Source organism: Leucoraja erinacea, chromosome 10 (assembly GCF_028641065.1).
Source record: "Leucoraja erinacea ecotype New England chromosome 10, Leri_hhj_1, whole genome shotgun sequence".
NCBI lineage: Eukaryota > Metazoa > Chordata > Chondrichthyes > Rajiformes > Rajidae > Leucoraja > Leucoraja erinaceus.
The window spans coordinates 42,563,181-42,577,496 of NC_073386.1; the positions used below are offsets into that span (position 1 = coordinate 42,563,181).

The 14,316-nt window shown below is 47.0% G+C and overlaps 1 protein-coding gene across 2 annotated transcripts; it reads right to left on the reverse strand.

Moving 5' to 3' along the window:
* Positions 1-1,031: 1,031 nt before the first annotated feature.
* LOC129701084 (uncharacterized protein KIAA0040) lies at positions 1,032-13,919 on the reverse strand. Of its 2 annotated transcripts, none has more exons than XM_055642047.1 (2): positions 13,244-13,919; positions 1,032-2,706 (listed from the first exon to the last, which is right to left on the reverse strand). In XM_055642047.1, the coding sequence occupies exon 2, from the start codon at positions 2,367-2,369 to the stop codon at positions 2,079-2,081; it is 291 nt and encodes a 96-aa protein (XP_055498022.1). In that variant the 5' UTR covers positions 2,370-2,706; positions 13,244-13,919; the 3' UTR covers positions 1,032-2,078. The 2 variants fall into 2 exon arrangements, with proteins under 2 accessions (XP_055498022.1, XP_055498023.1); XM_055642048.1 differs by lacking the exon at positions 13,244-13,919 and adding an exon at positions 12,741-12,935.
* Between the last annotated feature and the right edge of the window lie 397 nt (positions 13,920-14,316).

A 14,316-nucleotide genomic window follows, 5' to 3' on the forward strand; every position in this document is an offset into this window, starting at 1 on the left:
TTACTGACTGGTTAGCACGCAACACAAGCTTTTCACTGTTCTTCGGTACACGTGACAATAAACTAAACACAACTGAACTAAACTAAACTGGATTTAATCTCAGCTAACTGACTGGAAACAAAGTGTTGTGGATGGATTTGAGTTGTTACCAGTGGAGTTCCCATAACTCATCATTCAGTCCTTGCTTTTAATCAAAACTACAAATGATTTAGATCTACTGTAAATGTGGGGGCATGATAAAGAAGCTTGCAGGTAGAGTCTTAGAGTTGTATAGCATTGGAACAGGCCCTTTGGCCCAACTTGCCCACACTGACTAACATGTCCCATCTATACTTGCCTGCATTTGGCCCATATCCCTCTAAACCCATTCTATCCATGTACTCACATACTGTGATGTGACTGGCTAGCACACAAACATAGTTATTCACTGCATTGTGACAATAATAATCTAATACGGCAGCACGGTGGCGCAGCGATAGAGTTGCTACCTCACAGCACCAGGTTCAATCCTGACTACCGGTGCTGTCTGAACAGAGTTTGTACGTTCTCCCTGTGACCGTGAGGGGTTTCCCCAGGTGCTCTAATTTCCTTCCTCATTCCAAAGACATACAAGTTTGTAGGTTAATTGGCTTTGATAAAAAATAGTAAATTGTCCCTAGTGTGTAGGATAGTCCTTGTGTACGGGGATCGCTGGTCGGCACGAACTTGGTGGGCTGAAGAATCTGTTCACTTGCTAAACTGAACTAAAACTAAATACCAATATTGATATTCAGAATCCCAAACCACACAGATTAAATCCCAGCCATTGTCTGAAGAATGTCACTGCATTGTTGTAGATTTAGTCACTGTGTGGGTTAAATTGTTGCTGGTTGGTCAGGCAGTATTGACGTAACAGGCCCAAATAGTTTATGAAAAAACATTTTTGTACCAACTGCATTTCTGCTGTTGAGCTGCAGCTGAATGCAAGGGGTTTTATCACTTTTGTTCCAAAATGTATACTTTTCACGCAATCAATATGGATCTAAAAAAAATAGAATAATTTTTATTTACACAAAAGTAACATTGCTCTTCACTGTGTAATGTGGGGATATTGGCACAGGGTGAATTGAGCCTAAAACTCTCCTCCTCCGACTGAAAATGGATGACTAGTCCTTTAGATTTAGACTAGTCCTTGACAAGGGGGTGAAAGACCTGCATGGTCTCACCACTCTGACCCATGGTGGGTGCAGCATCCAGCGTTTCCAAGTGCAGACGGTTTCAATGTTAGCTGGGCAGAACAAACTATTTCCAATAGGCATTCGACTACAAGCTTCAAACATACAATTAATACATCCATTAAAATAAAGGGAAAAAAATGTTAAAAATTGGGGGGAAACCTGAAAAGCAATGAGTGCAGATACAGGCCCAGTGCTGCCAGTCTGTCGACAAACTTGCCCCAATTGTCTCAAAGTCAATCAGTGAACACTTCAGGCATTAACCAGCCAGTGGGGTTTTGTGGGTAGTTGGCCTGGTGGTTCTCACAAGCTTTCAAAGGATCAAAGGCACATTTTCCCAAAAGAAAAGTGTGGTCCAGTTAAACCCACAACAGAGTTGTGGGATTGTTTGGACACCAGTCTGTCTCCACCATGGGCCTGGGAGAGTACAACCAACTCGTTGTGCTGCAGTCATCTTGTAACAGACGGGCGTGTACAATTGTAAACTCTGTGCAACAATATTAAATAAATCATCTTTCAGTAACTGTGGAGGTCACAGAATCTTGCTTTCAAGCGGTGTGGAGAGATGGGGTGTGGTGCAGAGCCCAGTAGGGTGTCTCACCTCCATCCCTGCCCCGTGAGGTGCCAATGTGAAGGTGCTGGTGAGAAGGGGCTGGAGCTCCTGATGGTCCTGGACTGGCCAACCTGGAACAGCCGCCTGGATTACTGGGAAGAGGTTCAGCAGCAGAGTGGAGGCGAACCCTCCATTGGGTGTCAGTCATCATGTTTGGTGCGGTCCGTGAGTATGTTGGGCTGCAGGGAAGGCATGGTCCTGCTGTCCGAAGCGGAAGGGGTGCCTGGAGGTGGCCGGAGCCCGGGGCCGTGTCACACCGACAAGGTGAGGCTTTCCATCATGATGGGCTGCGGCTGGCTGGAAATCCAGAGGTCGTCGTGTTTCTTCCTGCGGGCTCTGTTGTGCTGTTGGCGGCGGCAACTGGAGCAGCAGCAGGTGCGGCCGCAGCAGCCCTGGCAGCAGAGGCACACGGACAGGAGCAGCAGCAGCAGCGGCAGCACCAGCAGCACCGCCAGGCAAACAGAGTTGTACAGCCCTTCAGAGTGCTTGCTGACCAGCAGCTCCCACATCGAATGCACAAACAACGACACTTGTTCCAGCATGGCGGCTCTCTGCCTGTCCTCAACTCAGCCCAAGTCCACACTCACACAAGGAACTGCTCACACTCACTCTCGCCCCTGGTCACAAACTGGCACACTGCTCACACAGCACACAAACCGGGGCACTGCTCACACTTACTTACACACACGCAACACTCCAACTGGGACACTGCTCACACTCACATGCATCCAACCAAAGTGCATGCAGACAAAACCCTCACACTCTCACACATGCACACCTGCTATCAGCTGAAGCGAGTCCAGGCAAAAGCTGCTGGCCCAACAAGGTCATCTGGAGCAAGATCGAATAGCAGATTCCACTTCAGGGCTCAGGTGAATCCTGCAGAAAGAAAGTGACAAATCCGGATCAGACACTGAAAACCAAGTGTCCACTAACCGATCCCCTTCCACGCCAATACCCCGCTCCCCCCTGAACCCCCTCCCCACTGTACCCCACCCCAGGAACCCCCTCCCCACTGTACCCCACTCCCCCTGTACCCCCTCCCCACTACCCCACCCCAGGAACCCCCTCCCCACTGTACCCCACCCTAGGAACCCCCTCCCCACTGTCCCCAATCTCAGAAACCACAACTCACTACATCCCAAAGCCTTAGAATCCTTATGTCACTGTACCCCTAACCCAGGCAACTCTCTACTCATCACGACCTAAGCCTGGGGATACCCTCTCACTATATCCCTAACCCCACATACCCACGGGCTTACGATGTGGAGAATACACACTGCAAGCAAGGCTCCAGGTTCACCTTTAAGCTGTCTTTGACAGCCAAGGGCACAGCATAAGGTCAATGGAGAAAACTCATAGGAAGGCAACAAATGCTCAGTTTTGGGAGGCAGGGGACTGAGATATGTAAAATGGCAAAAGCGGTGGCACCACAGTAGAGTTGCTGCCTTACAGTGCTTGCAGCACCGGAGATTCAGGTTCGATCCTGACTACGGGTGGTCTGTACAGAGTTTGTCATTCTCATGTGACCGTCTGGGTTTTCTCTGACATCTTTGGTTTCCTACCACACTCCAAAGGCGTACAGGTGTTTAGATAAATTGGCTTGGTATAAGTGTAAATTGTCCATAGTGTATGTAGCATAGTGTTAATGTGCGGGGTTGGTGAGGACTCGATGGGCCAAAGGGCCTGTTTCCACGTTGTATTTCTAAACTAAACTAAAAAACGAAGCCATATGAATGAAACACATAAATAACTCTTGTTTTATTATTAAATTGTAGGAAATTGGACATTCAAGGATAACATGAGTACTTTGAAACCCATGGGGATAATACAGGTTAAAATTAGAATGCAGCAAATCTATTTAATGATTTTTATGATTATTTTGTGCCAATCTGTGTTGTGGGGGAATGTATATGTCATTGCAAAATAATTAGTTATGCAAGAACAATTGCAATGGCTTTGGTTGGTATAAAGAAATCAAAATAGACAAGGTAAGGGTGGGGAGACAAGGACAAACAAATCTCCAGCTTGAGATGGCCTCCACCTCAGAGTTTTAGAGGAGGTGAAAGAGGAATGAGTTACTGCTGTTGCCTCTAGAGTTGGAGGTTGTCCTTTTACAGTTGCTCTACATCCTATGCCCCAACCAATGAACGCAAGTATGACCCATACGATTCCACACATATCAGAATTGACTTCCATCAGCTATTGCCCTAACCATTTTACACGATGATCTCTAAGAAGACCTTCCTCACTGTCATACTTCATACATTCATATACAAAATATATGGTAAGCAATGAGGAACTCAACACTGGAGATAAAAGGGTCTGCAGATGTTGGAATCTTGAGTAAAAAACAAACTGCTAGAGGAACTCAACAGCTTAGTGTGAAGATTGGGGATAGACACAAAAAGCCGGAATAACTCAGCGGGACAGTCAGTATCTCTGGAGAGAGGGAATGGGTGACATTTTGGGTCAAGACCCTTCTTCAGACTGGTTTTAAACCAGTATCTGCTGTTCCTTCTTACGTATTTAATCTGAACATTGGTCTTGACCTGAAACGGTGTCTGTCCATTTCCCCCCACAGGTGCTGCCTGAGCTGCTGAGTTCCTCCACCAGTTTGTTTCTTCACTTGGATCCCACCACTGATCCCTGTTGTACAGCACACTGTGGCACAGCTGGAAGAGCTGCTGCTCACAACGCCAGAGATCCAGATTCGATCCTGACCTCGGTTGCTGTCTGTGTGGACTTTGCATGTTCTCCCAGTGACTACATGGGTTTCCTCCGAGTGCTCCAGTTTCCACCCACATCTTACAGACATGCAATTTTAGTCGATCAATTGGGCTCTGTAAATTGCCCCTGGTGTGTAATGAGTGGATGATAATATGGGATAACATAGACAAGTGTGAACGGTTGCTTGATGATGGTCAGTGTGGGCTCAGTGGGCCGAAGAGCCTGTTTCCATGCTGGACCTCTAAAATATAACTAAACTAATCCGAGGCTTCCAATCCCAGAGCAACTCTCTACCCGATGCTATCTGTAAGTCAATTTTAAATTCCAGATTCATGGATTCATTCGTAAATCTGAACAAAAAGAATTATACAGACATGAAGATTGAGTTGACTAAGGTGGACTTAAAAAAAGTAAATTGAGTAATATACAATGATAAATATTTAAATAAGTAGTTCATAATTCATAATGAATTCCCTTCTGGAATAAAAATTGGAATAGTGACACAAAAATGGTGAACAAGGGAAATTAAAGATTCGATGTAAATGAAAAACTGATAATGTTGCCAAATGCCTGAAGATAGAAAGAATTGAACAATTCTGTAAATTATTGTCAAGAGCTTAATTTAGAAATAGAAAAGAATGTGGAAGTCAACTTGCAAGAAACAGAAAGAGCAAGTTTTGAGTGGAATGTCAATGTGTATGTAAATTCTCTGGTAGCACATGCAGGATAAATTATATCCATTCAGGATTTGTAGTAGAGGCGTGAATATGTCTGCTTTCATAGTAACAGGTGCAAAACACATTTTAAAGATCATTAGGAGGAAGAGGGTTAAGGCCCTGTCCCACTTTCCCGAGTTACTCACGAACTCTCCCGAATTTTCCCCTTGATTCGAACTCGGGGAATGTCGGGGAATATCGGTAGTGAGCTCGTAGGAGCCCGTAGGAGTCCGTAGATGTTTCTTAGCGGCTCGTAATGCCAGCTGTAGGAACTCGGGGCATCAGGTAAGTCGGGACGTTTTTTCACATGTTGAAAAATGTCCACGAGTTAAAAAAGTAGCCCCGAGTACCTACGAACGGCTATTACTGTAATTCTCCGAGTTCGAATCAAGGGGAAACTTCGGGAGAGTTCGTGAGCAACTCGGGAAAGTGGGACAGGGCCTTAAGTGAGAATGCAGAATTTGAAGTCCGTTATATTAAAGAGAACTGGAAGAATCGTCCGTAGGGGGCGCTGCTCTGGCAGCAGCCATGTCAGCAGCGCGTCAGTTTTTTCAACCTTTTTTTATTTTTTAGTATGTTTTAAAATATGTGCTTAATGTTCCTTTGTGTGTTTTGTGTGGGGGGTGGTGTGGGGGGGTAAGGGGGAAACCGCTTCGGTCGCCTCCTCCACGGAGAGGCGACTTTTTCCAGGTCGCCTCCCCCGTGGCCTAACAACAAGGATCGGCGCGGCCTTTCCCGGAGACGCGCCCGGGGCTTCAGCAGCAGGCGCAGCGTGGACTCTCAGCGTGGAGCGGGTGAGCCCTCGCTGGGGCTCGCTGGAGGGGAGCGCTCCGTTTCGCTGGCCCAGGGCAGCCGGCAGCCTGAAGTCGCAGCCTGAAGCAGTCTGCAGAGCTTCAGCTGGTGCGGCGTCTACAGCCCGGGATCCCTCGTGGGGGACCCGGGGTAAGAAGAAGCCATCACCGCCGGCCCGCGGCCAACTTCTACCGCGGGGCCGGCATGGACTTACCATCACCCCTGGAGGGGAGCTTCGACCGCCGGCCCTGTGGTCTGCGGTGCTTCTGGCTGCGGCGGGGACTTTAAATCTTGACCGCCGGCCTGCGGCCTACACCAACCTAAAGCCGCGGCCTCTGGTGAGGAAGAGCCGATCCTGGACTGATTCTGGACTCTGGTCCTGTCCACGGGGGGAAATGGAGGAGGACTGGCCAAATTTTGTGCCTTCCACCACAGTGATGAATGCTGTGGTGGATGTTTGTGTTACAGTTTTATTGTGGTTATGTGTTCTTTATTATTGCACTGCTGCTGACAACCCAAATTTCCACCGACCCTGGTTGTGTGGCAATAAATTATATCTAATCTAATTATATCTAATATCTAATTATGCAATTTAAACCTGACCACTCCCTGGAGCTGAGGGCCTGATTCTAGACATCTAAAAGTGGATGCATTGAATTTGATCCTTCAGAATTCACGGTATTTTAGAACCTTTCTCTGCACATGCCAAACGTAACCCTGATGTTCATGAAATAAGGAAGAATGAATTCACAGTAATGGGCCAGTCAGCTTGATCTCAGGAGAGGCTGCACCAATGTCTAACACTACAGATATGGTAACTGAGAACTTACTGTAGAGCATCAAAATGGATTGGGAAGAGTCAAGATGTGTTCGTTAATAGGTCCAAAACAAGTCGGTAACTTGGATCTAAAGTTGGTTTGGCAATTGGAGACAGAGGATAATGTGGAAGGTGATTTTTGGAATTGGAAGACTTTGAGCAATGGTGTAACATCATGATCGTTGTGGGAATCTTCACTGTTTACATTGATAGTGTGATGGAGGGGGTATGAGTAATTGGTTTGTAGATGATAAACAAATTAGTTGATAGTGAAGAGAGTTGTGTTAAGCCTAAGAACCATATTGACCAGTTGCTAAGATAGAACAAAGCCAGATGGGATTTAATCACCAGTGTGAGGTGGTACATTTTGGGAGGTGTAAAAAAAGATGAGGACATAACCAAGAATGATGGGTCCTAGGAGACATTGTGGAAGACTTTCATTGTATCTGTACCTCACTGTACCTGTGCAGAAGACAATACACTTGAGAAAAAAGGAACTGCAGATGCTGAAATCTTAAGCAAAATTCTGGAGAACTCAGTAGCTCAAGCAGCATCAGATGAGTGAAACCCACACAATCATAAGGAGAATATACAAATTCCACACAGACTGTGCTGGAGGTCAGGATTTAACCGAGATTGCTGACACTGTGAAGCCCTGCTCTATTAGCTGTGCTAGTGTACTATCCTGCAAGTAGCTGGATGGGCACTTAAAGCATCAAGGCGTAGAATGCTGGAAACTGGGATTAGGATTGATGAATATTGAATTCTCCCAAGCATGAACATTGGATTCTCCCAATTGTGTTCCCCTTCCTATCTCTCCCTCAGCCCTCGGGCTCCTCCTCCTCCTTTTTCCTTTCTTCTCCCCCCCCACCCACCATCAGTCTGAAGAAGGGTTTCGGCCCGAAACATTGCATATTTCCTTCGCTCCATAAATGCTGCTGCACCCGCTGAGTTTCTCCGGCATTTTTGTCTACCGATGAATATTGGATGGTCAGCAGAGACATAGTAGGCTGAAGGGCCAGTTTCTGTGCTGTATAACTTTATGAAAATTGTGTTTGATGAATCTATGACAAAATCATTTGTGGTTGTGACTGATAGTGTCACAGGCAATGTTAAGCCTGACCGAGTCATGGAATTGTATGAGGGATACACTGAGGATTGATTCTTGACATAAAAAGAGCAGCTTGGAAGGAAATGGTCAGTGGAGACCCTGCATCAGGCAAAATGTTTTTAGCAGTGCTCTTTTTGTGGGCAAAAGAATGCTAGCACACACCTTTAATAAATTTATGTGCCACGTGGCCATAAAAGGAAATAATGATGTTTAACTTTTTTGTTTATAGATACAGCTGTTGGAAACAGTCCCTTTGGCTCACCGTGTCTGCGCTGGCCAGCGATCACCCTTACACTAGTTCTACACTAGGGACAATTTCCAGGAGCCAATTAACCTACAAACCTGCACGTCTTTGGAATGTGGGAGGAAACCGGAGCACCCGGAGAAAACCCACGCAGGTCACAGGGAGAAATTACAAACTCTGCACAGACAGCACCTGGGTTCCTGGCGTTGTAAGGCAACAGCCTGCTGATGCGCCTCCCTGCTGCCCTTTAGAGGTACTGCTGCACCATACCAGCATGTACTGTCATGAAAAAATATCACTGGCCTATAGGCCTTAACATTATAGATGGTGAGAAAAAGAGAGTGGCTCTCAGTTCCCACGAAGGAATCTGGAAATGCTTTCTAACTATTCACTCTTTTTCGAAGACCACCTCTGTTGCAATGGAGGAAAAGGGGGAGTCAGTCTACATTCTGAAGAAGGATGGGGGCCTACATAGGTGGGCAACACGGAGGCGTCTGGAGAGGACCGGGCTGCGTTAGTGGAGAGGTCACGTGGACGGACGAGGCTGGACCATGTGGAAGTGAAGACACCGCTGCCAAGGGAAGGAACAAAGTAGGACGTGGCGTGGGGGGATCCGCAGTAGTAGGGGGACCCGGAAGGGGGGGTGACATCGTGAGGGAGGGGGAGGGGGGGAAACGAAGAGGGAACTGACTTGGGGGGAATCTGTAACTTTGTAAGCTCCCTTTATGGGCGTCTATTCGATAGTCGCAAAGAATTTCACTGGGACTTGTATTTTATTTTATTCCATATCTCAGCCAGTGCTCTCTAGTTTCCCACAGTGTCCTCAGATATATCTGATCAGGCCTGGGAGATTTGTCTACTTCATATGCATCAGGACCTTCAGCATATCTTCGACCGTAATATGGACTGCTCTCAAGACACTTCCATTGAATGCCCCAACTTCCCTAATCCCAGAGCGGCCAACTCTCACGCATTGAGCGTGAGAATCACTCATTTCACAAATTCTCACACTCTCACACTGATCACAAATTTCTCACGCTCTGTCATGAGAAATTTTATGATCAACGCAAATTTCAAAACTAATATCAACTGCATGGGCCGCGGGTGTTGGCGAGCCAGGGCGGAGGGAGGGATGGAGCGGCTGGGGCAGATGCGGAAGGGGAGTCGGGGTTGGCGAGTGTTTGCTGGGCTGACGAGTCGCTCGCTGCAGCTCCGGCCATGGAGCAGCCTCAGTGCAAGAGTCCCCGGCCATCTGAGGCGTCGGAAGCGTTGCTCCGCTGCCGTGAGAGTCTCTGTGCCAAATTCACCCTGGTGACTGGCATGGACCAGGCTGTGGCTCGGTGCATCCTGGAGGACAACCAATGGCTGCTGGAAGTAGGTACCAAGCACTGGGTAGAAGCGGTGGAAGATAGTGGCCTTCAAATGGGGGTGGTTGGAGAAAGCATCCTGCTTACCTGCTAGATTTTCACTTACTGTAATTGTAGGAAAAATGTTCCTGATGTTGGGGAAGTTCAACAGTGAACAGCCATGATCATATCGAATGGCAGTGCTGGCTTGAAGGGTCGAATGACCTATTCCTGCACCTATTTTCTATGTTTCTATGCTTGAGTATGTGGCAATAAATCTCGACCACGATTTTGAAGCATTCATGCATGGTGGAGGTATCATGTAGTCATAGAGTGATACAGTGTGAAAAAAGGCCCTTCGACCCAACTTGCCCACACCCGCCATCATGTCCCAGCTACACTACCTGCTATTGGTCCATATCCCTCCAAACTTGTTCTATCCATGTATCAGTCTAACTGTTTCTCAAATGTTGGGATAGTCCCTGCCTCAACTACCTCCTCTGGCAGCTTGTTCCATACACCCACCACCCTTTGTGTGGAAAAAGTTACCCCTTAAAAAGTTACCTCTTAAAAATACTTCAAACAAAAAACATTGAAATCATACTTCTACAATGCACTAAAACATGATTTTAATGTATCAAATTTAAAAAGTCCCTACCATGGGAGGGGAGGACCCCCTCTCCCCACTCGGTCACGCCTCTCCCTCGCCAGGTATCCCCAAAGCCAGTGATCAGTGATCGCTCAGCCTCCCCACTTTCAAAAATGCTCCACGGCCCCTGGTTCAGACAGAGAGCACTGCCATATATGAGCGAACTGATATACAGCTGAGGCCAGTTGTCCGTAATGTCTGGATCACAATGCTCAGCACTTCGTGTTTCAGAGTTGGCTAATGTTATTGAATTGTAATTAGCCTGATTTGTAATTAGTTGACAAAACCTTAATTTATTAATCCGGAATATCCAGGGGGATGGGATAAGTGTAATATTAAAATTACATGCAAGGTGTCAGGCTGTCTGTCACAACATACAGCCCCGATAACCCATTATTTCCTTCAGTTAAATATTGGGAAGGTAGCACTATCGTCATTTGCCACTCAACTGTTATGTTTGTTTACCTCACTGACTATTTCTAAACCTTGCCCATCTCCTGTGGCACCACACAGAGTTGACCGCTTTGATTCCTGAGGGGTCCCATTCTCTCTCTGGTTACCCTTTTTCCCCTTATGTACTTATAAAATCTCTTGGGATTATCCTTAATGTTATCTGCCAGAGCTACAGTATTCCCTGGCACTTTTTTGCCCTCCTGCTATCTGTTTTAGCTTGCTCCTTAGTTCCTGAAACTCATCCAGGGGTACACTTGATCTCATTTGCATATATCTTCCCCATGCCTCCTTCTTACTCTTGACCAGAGCTTCTGTCATCCAAGCTTCCTCTCGCTTACCTGCCTTCCCCTTCTCTATGACAGGAACGTGCATGTCCTGAACTCATGTCGGAACACTTTAAAAAAAATTCCCACTTTCCTAATGTTCCTTTTCCTTTAAATAACCCACTCCAGTCAACGAGCAAGATCCTGTCTCACAAAGTTGGCCCTGTCCCAATTTAGTGTTTTAACACGGAGCTCACATGTTACATTTTGTGTTGCCTGAGATCTATCTTCAAGATAAAGATCGAGGACAGCACTTTGTGTCGTAGTTCTGTTATACTATTACAGTGTTCACAGAGGGGCCACTCTGTCCCTATCCAGAACTATCTTAAACCTGATAGAACAATGGTCACTTGTCCCAAAAGGCTCCTCCATGAACACTTCATCCACCTGCTCTCCCAATTTCCCAAGGATAGATTAGTAATTACCAGCTTCCATTTTGGGCCCTCTACATATTATCAGCAGAAATTCTCCTGAACACATTTAACAAATTTGACCCCGTCCAAACCATTCGCACCAGTCAATATTGGGAAAATTAAAATCCCCTACCACGACAACCTTATTAGGCCTACAGCTGCCTGCAATCCTCCGGCATATTTACTCTCCTAATTCTCTTTGACTGTTTGGGGGCCTGTAATACACTCCCAACAAGGTGATGATCCCTTTCTTGTTCATCAGCTCCACCCATATAGTCTCACTAGACGAACTGTCCGTAATATCACCTCTGACCACTGCCGCTACATGTTCCTTATCCAATAACATAACCCCCTCCCCTCTTTTCTCCCACCTCTGTCTCTCCTGAAGCACCTGTACCCTGCAACATTGAGCTGCCAGTCTCTCTTAACCAGGTTTCCGTAATGGCCATTGAGTCCCAGTCGCACATACCTATCCATGCCCTAAGCTCATTTGCCATACTGTCAGGCCTCTTGCATTATAATACGTGCAGTTTAAACCAACATTCCTTCCTCTCTCCCTGCCTTACTCCTGCCGATTCTGTCCACTAACCTTTGTCTAATCACCCTCCATACCAACTTCTAACCTCTCACCTGCCTCGACCTTGTGTAGGATCCTACCCTCACCTCCTGCCAATCTAGATTAAACCCATCCGTGTAGCGAACCTGTCTGCCAGGATATTGGTCCACCTTCAGTTAAGGTGCAACCCATCCCTCTGGTGCAGGTCACCTCTGCCCCAGAAGAGATCCCAATGATCCAGAGATCTCAATCCCTGCCCCCTGCACCAACCCCTCAGCCACACATTCACCTCCCCTATCTTCCTGTTCGTACCCTCACTAGTATTTGGCACTGGAAACAAATCCAAGATCATGACCGTGGAGATCCTGCTTTTAGCCTTTGACCTAACTCCCAATATTCAGACTGCAGAACCTCCTTCTGCTTCTTACCGTTATCAGTTGTGCTGACGACTTTACTCCCACATTTAAAGGTTTCCTTCCACATTCCAAAGATGTGCAGGTTTTTAGGTTAATTGGCTTCTGTAAAATTGTCCCTCGTGTGTCGGATAAAGCTAGTGTACGGGTGATCATTGGTCGGCGCAGACTCAGTGGGCCGAAGGGCCTGTTTTCACACTATCTCTCAATTTAAATCGAAACCACATTGGTTCTAGACCACAGCTCATCTCGAGAGCAAAGAGGGGGCTTTACAATGATGCTTAAAGCCGAGAAACGAACAACGACGAGAGCAGAGGGAAACAGCGAGGAATCAGACGTTGCCTACCCACCTTCTCACAAACCTCGAAACACGAGTAGGCAGCAGTCCCGGATCAGAGCAATTAGTTCCTCTTAATCAGAGTGTCTCTACGTGTCGAGCTGCTGACTCCAAGTCTGACACAGAGTCACAGGCACACACTCCACATATAGGACCAGATAGGATTGAACTCTTCGCTCATTTAGCTGTATGCTGCACATTGACAGAGGCTGACACTGAGGCCACACCTGGCCAGTGCAGTCTAAGTCACAGCCTTTTTACCACGTTAACAGGAACTGGCACTGAGACACCCCTGGGGCATTCAACGCCACAGAGGGGCAGCTCCCACATATAAAAGATGATGTACGTTCTGTACTTGACTGGGTGAAGCAGCAGAGGCAGCGATAACGATTCCTAGTTCAGTCATTCACCGCACCCTTTATGGAACAGGCCTGGACTCACCTGAGCGGGCCCAGTCTCAACTTGTCACACAACTCAGTCTCAGCTCCAACTCCCCACTGCTTAATTAAGACTCACCTCAATGGTTCAGCTTCTACGGCAGACTGACGATATTTTCAGGGCTGGTCTGGCTGTTCGGGTTGCATTCTGATCCCTCAGTCTGTCCCGGAGTTGCAGGTAATGTCAGTGAGTCGTGGCTGTGATGGCAGGCTTGACAGCTCACTCCTGTTCCCCTCCTTCTCTCTCTCTCTCTCTCACGCGTCTCCGAGCTCACTCTGTGCTCCTCACCCTAGCTGCCTGTGGTCAGCAACGTTAAAAGCTTTCACATCTGACGTCAAAGCTCCCATTTTGAGTAAAACTTCCTGTTTATTTCGCTGACTGCACAGTGAACTGTGGGCTTGTTCTACGATAACTTTATGCACCCTGCCACGGACAGAAACTGTTTAAACTTCACTTGCAGCCTCTGACTATAATACACTAAATTTAGCTGCTGCGTGCTAACTTTAGATTGTAAGAGCTCTGACCCTAACCCACAAAGTATTCTCAAGAGACTTTCAGCATTTTTTTACAAGGTTCGTTACGAGAGAGCTGGTTTAGTGACTGCAGTATTATGGAATCTAGCTCCTGACAGGAAAGGGCTAAAGCTGGATGTGTAAATAAAAGGTTCCAATCAAATACTACAGACTCAGTCAACCCTTGGCCAACATCCAGACTAAGTTAACAATTCCTTCTTTCACAACCTGGTTGGATGATGCACGAGTGAGGAAGGAGGGGGCTGGGGAGGGGAGGGGAGGAATGGAAGGGTCAGGTGTGGCCCTGGTTGGAGTCAGCTAGAGCTCGGAAAAGAAAATACAGAAAGAGAGAGCGAGAGATTTTTAAAAAGAGAGAGAGATAGAGGGAGAGAGGAACACCAGAGGGGCGGGAACAGCAGAGGGAGTGACTAGAGAATGCACACAATGCAGTCTGCAGGTTCCCCTAACACCTTCCTGACGGAAATATATCGCCTTCTCCTCGGTATCCAAGAATATCCGCCCTCACTTCACTGTGGGGCACATTCAATACCAATAAAAGGGGAGGGCGATAAAAAGCTGGATCCCCTACACCCAAAAGAAGGTGAAAGGACATGTAAAAGAAGTCTAAAGAAGACCAGC

Coding starts and splice junctions, on each gene's coding strand:
- LOC129701084 (XM_055642047.1), bottom strand. CDS start 2,369: ATGCTGGAACAAGTGTCGTTGTTTGTGCATTCGATGTGGGAGCTGCTG.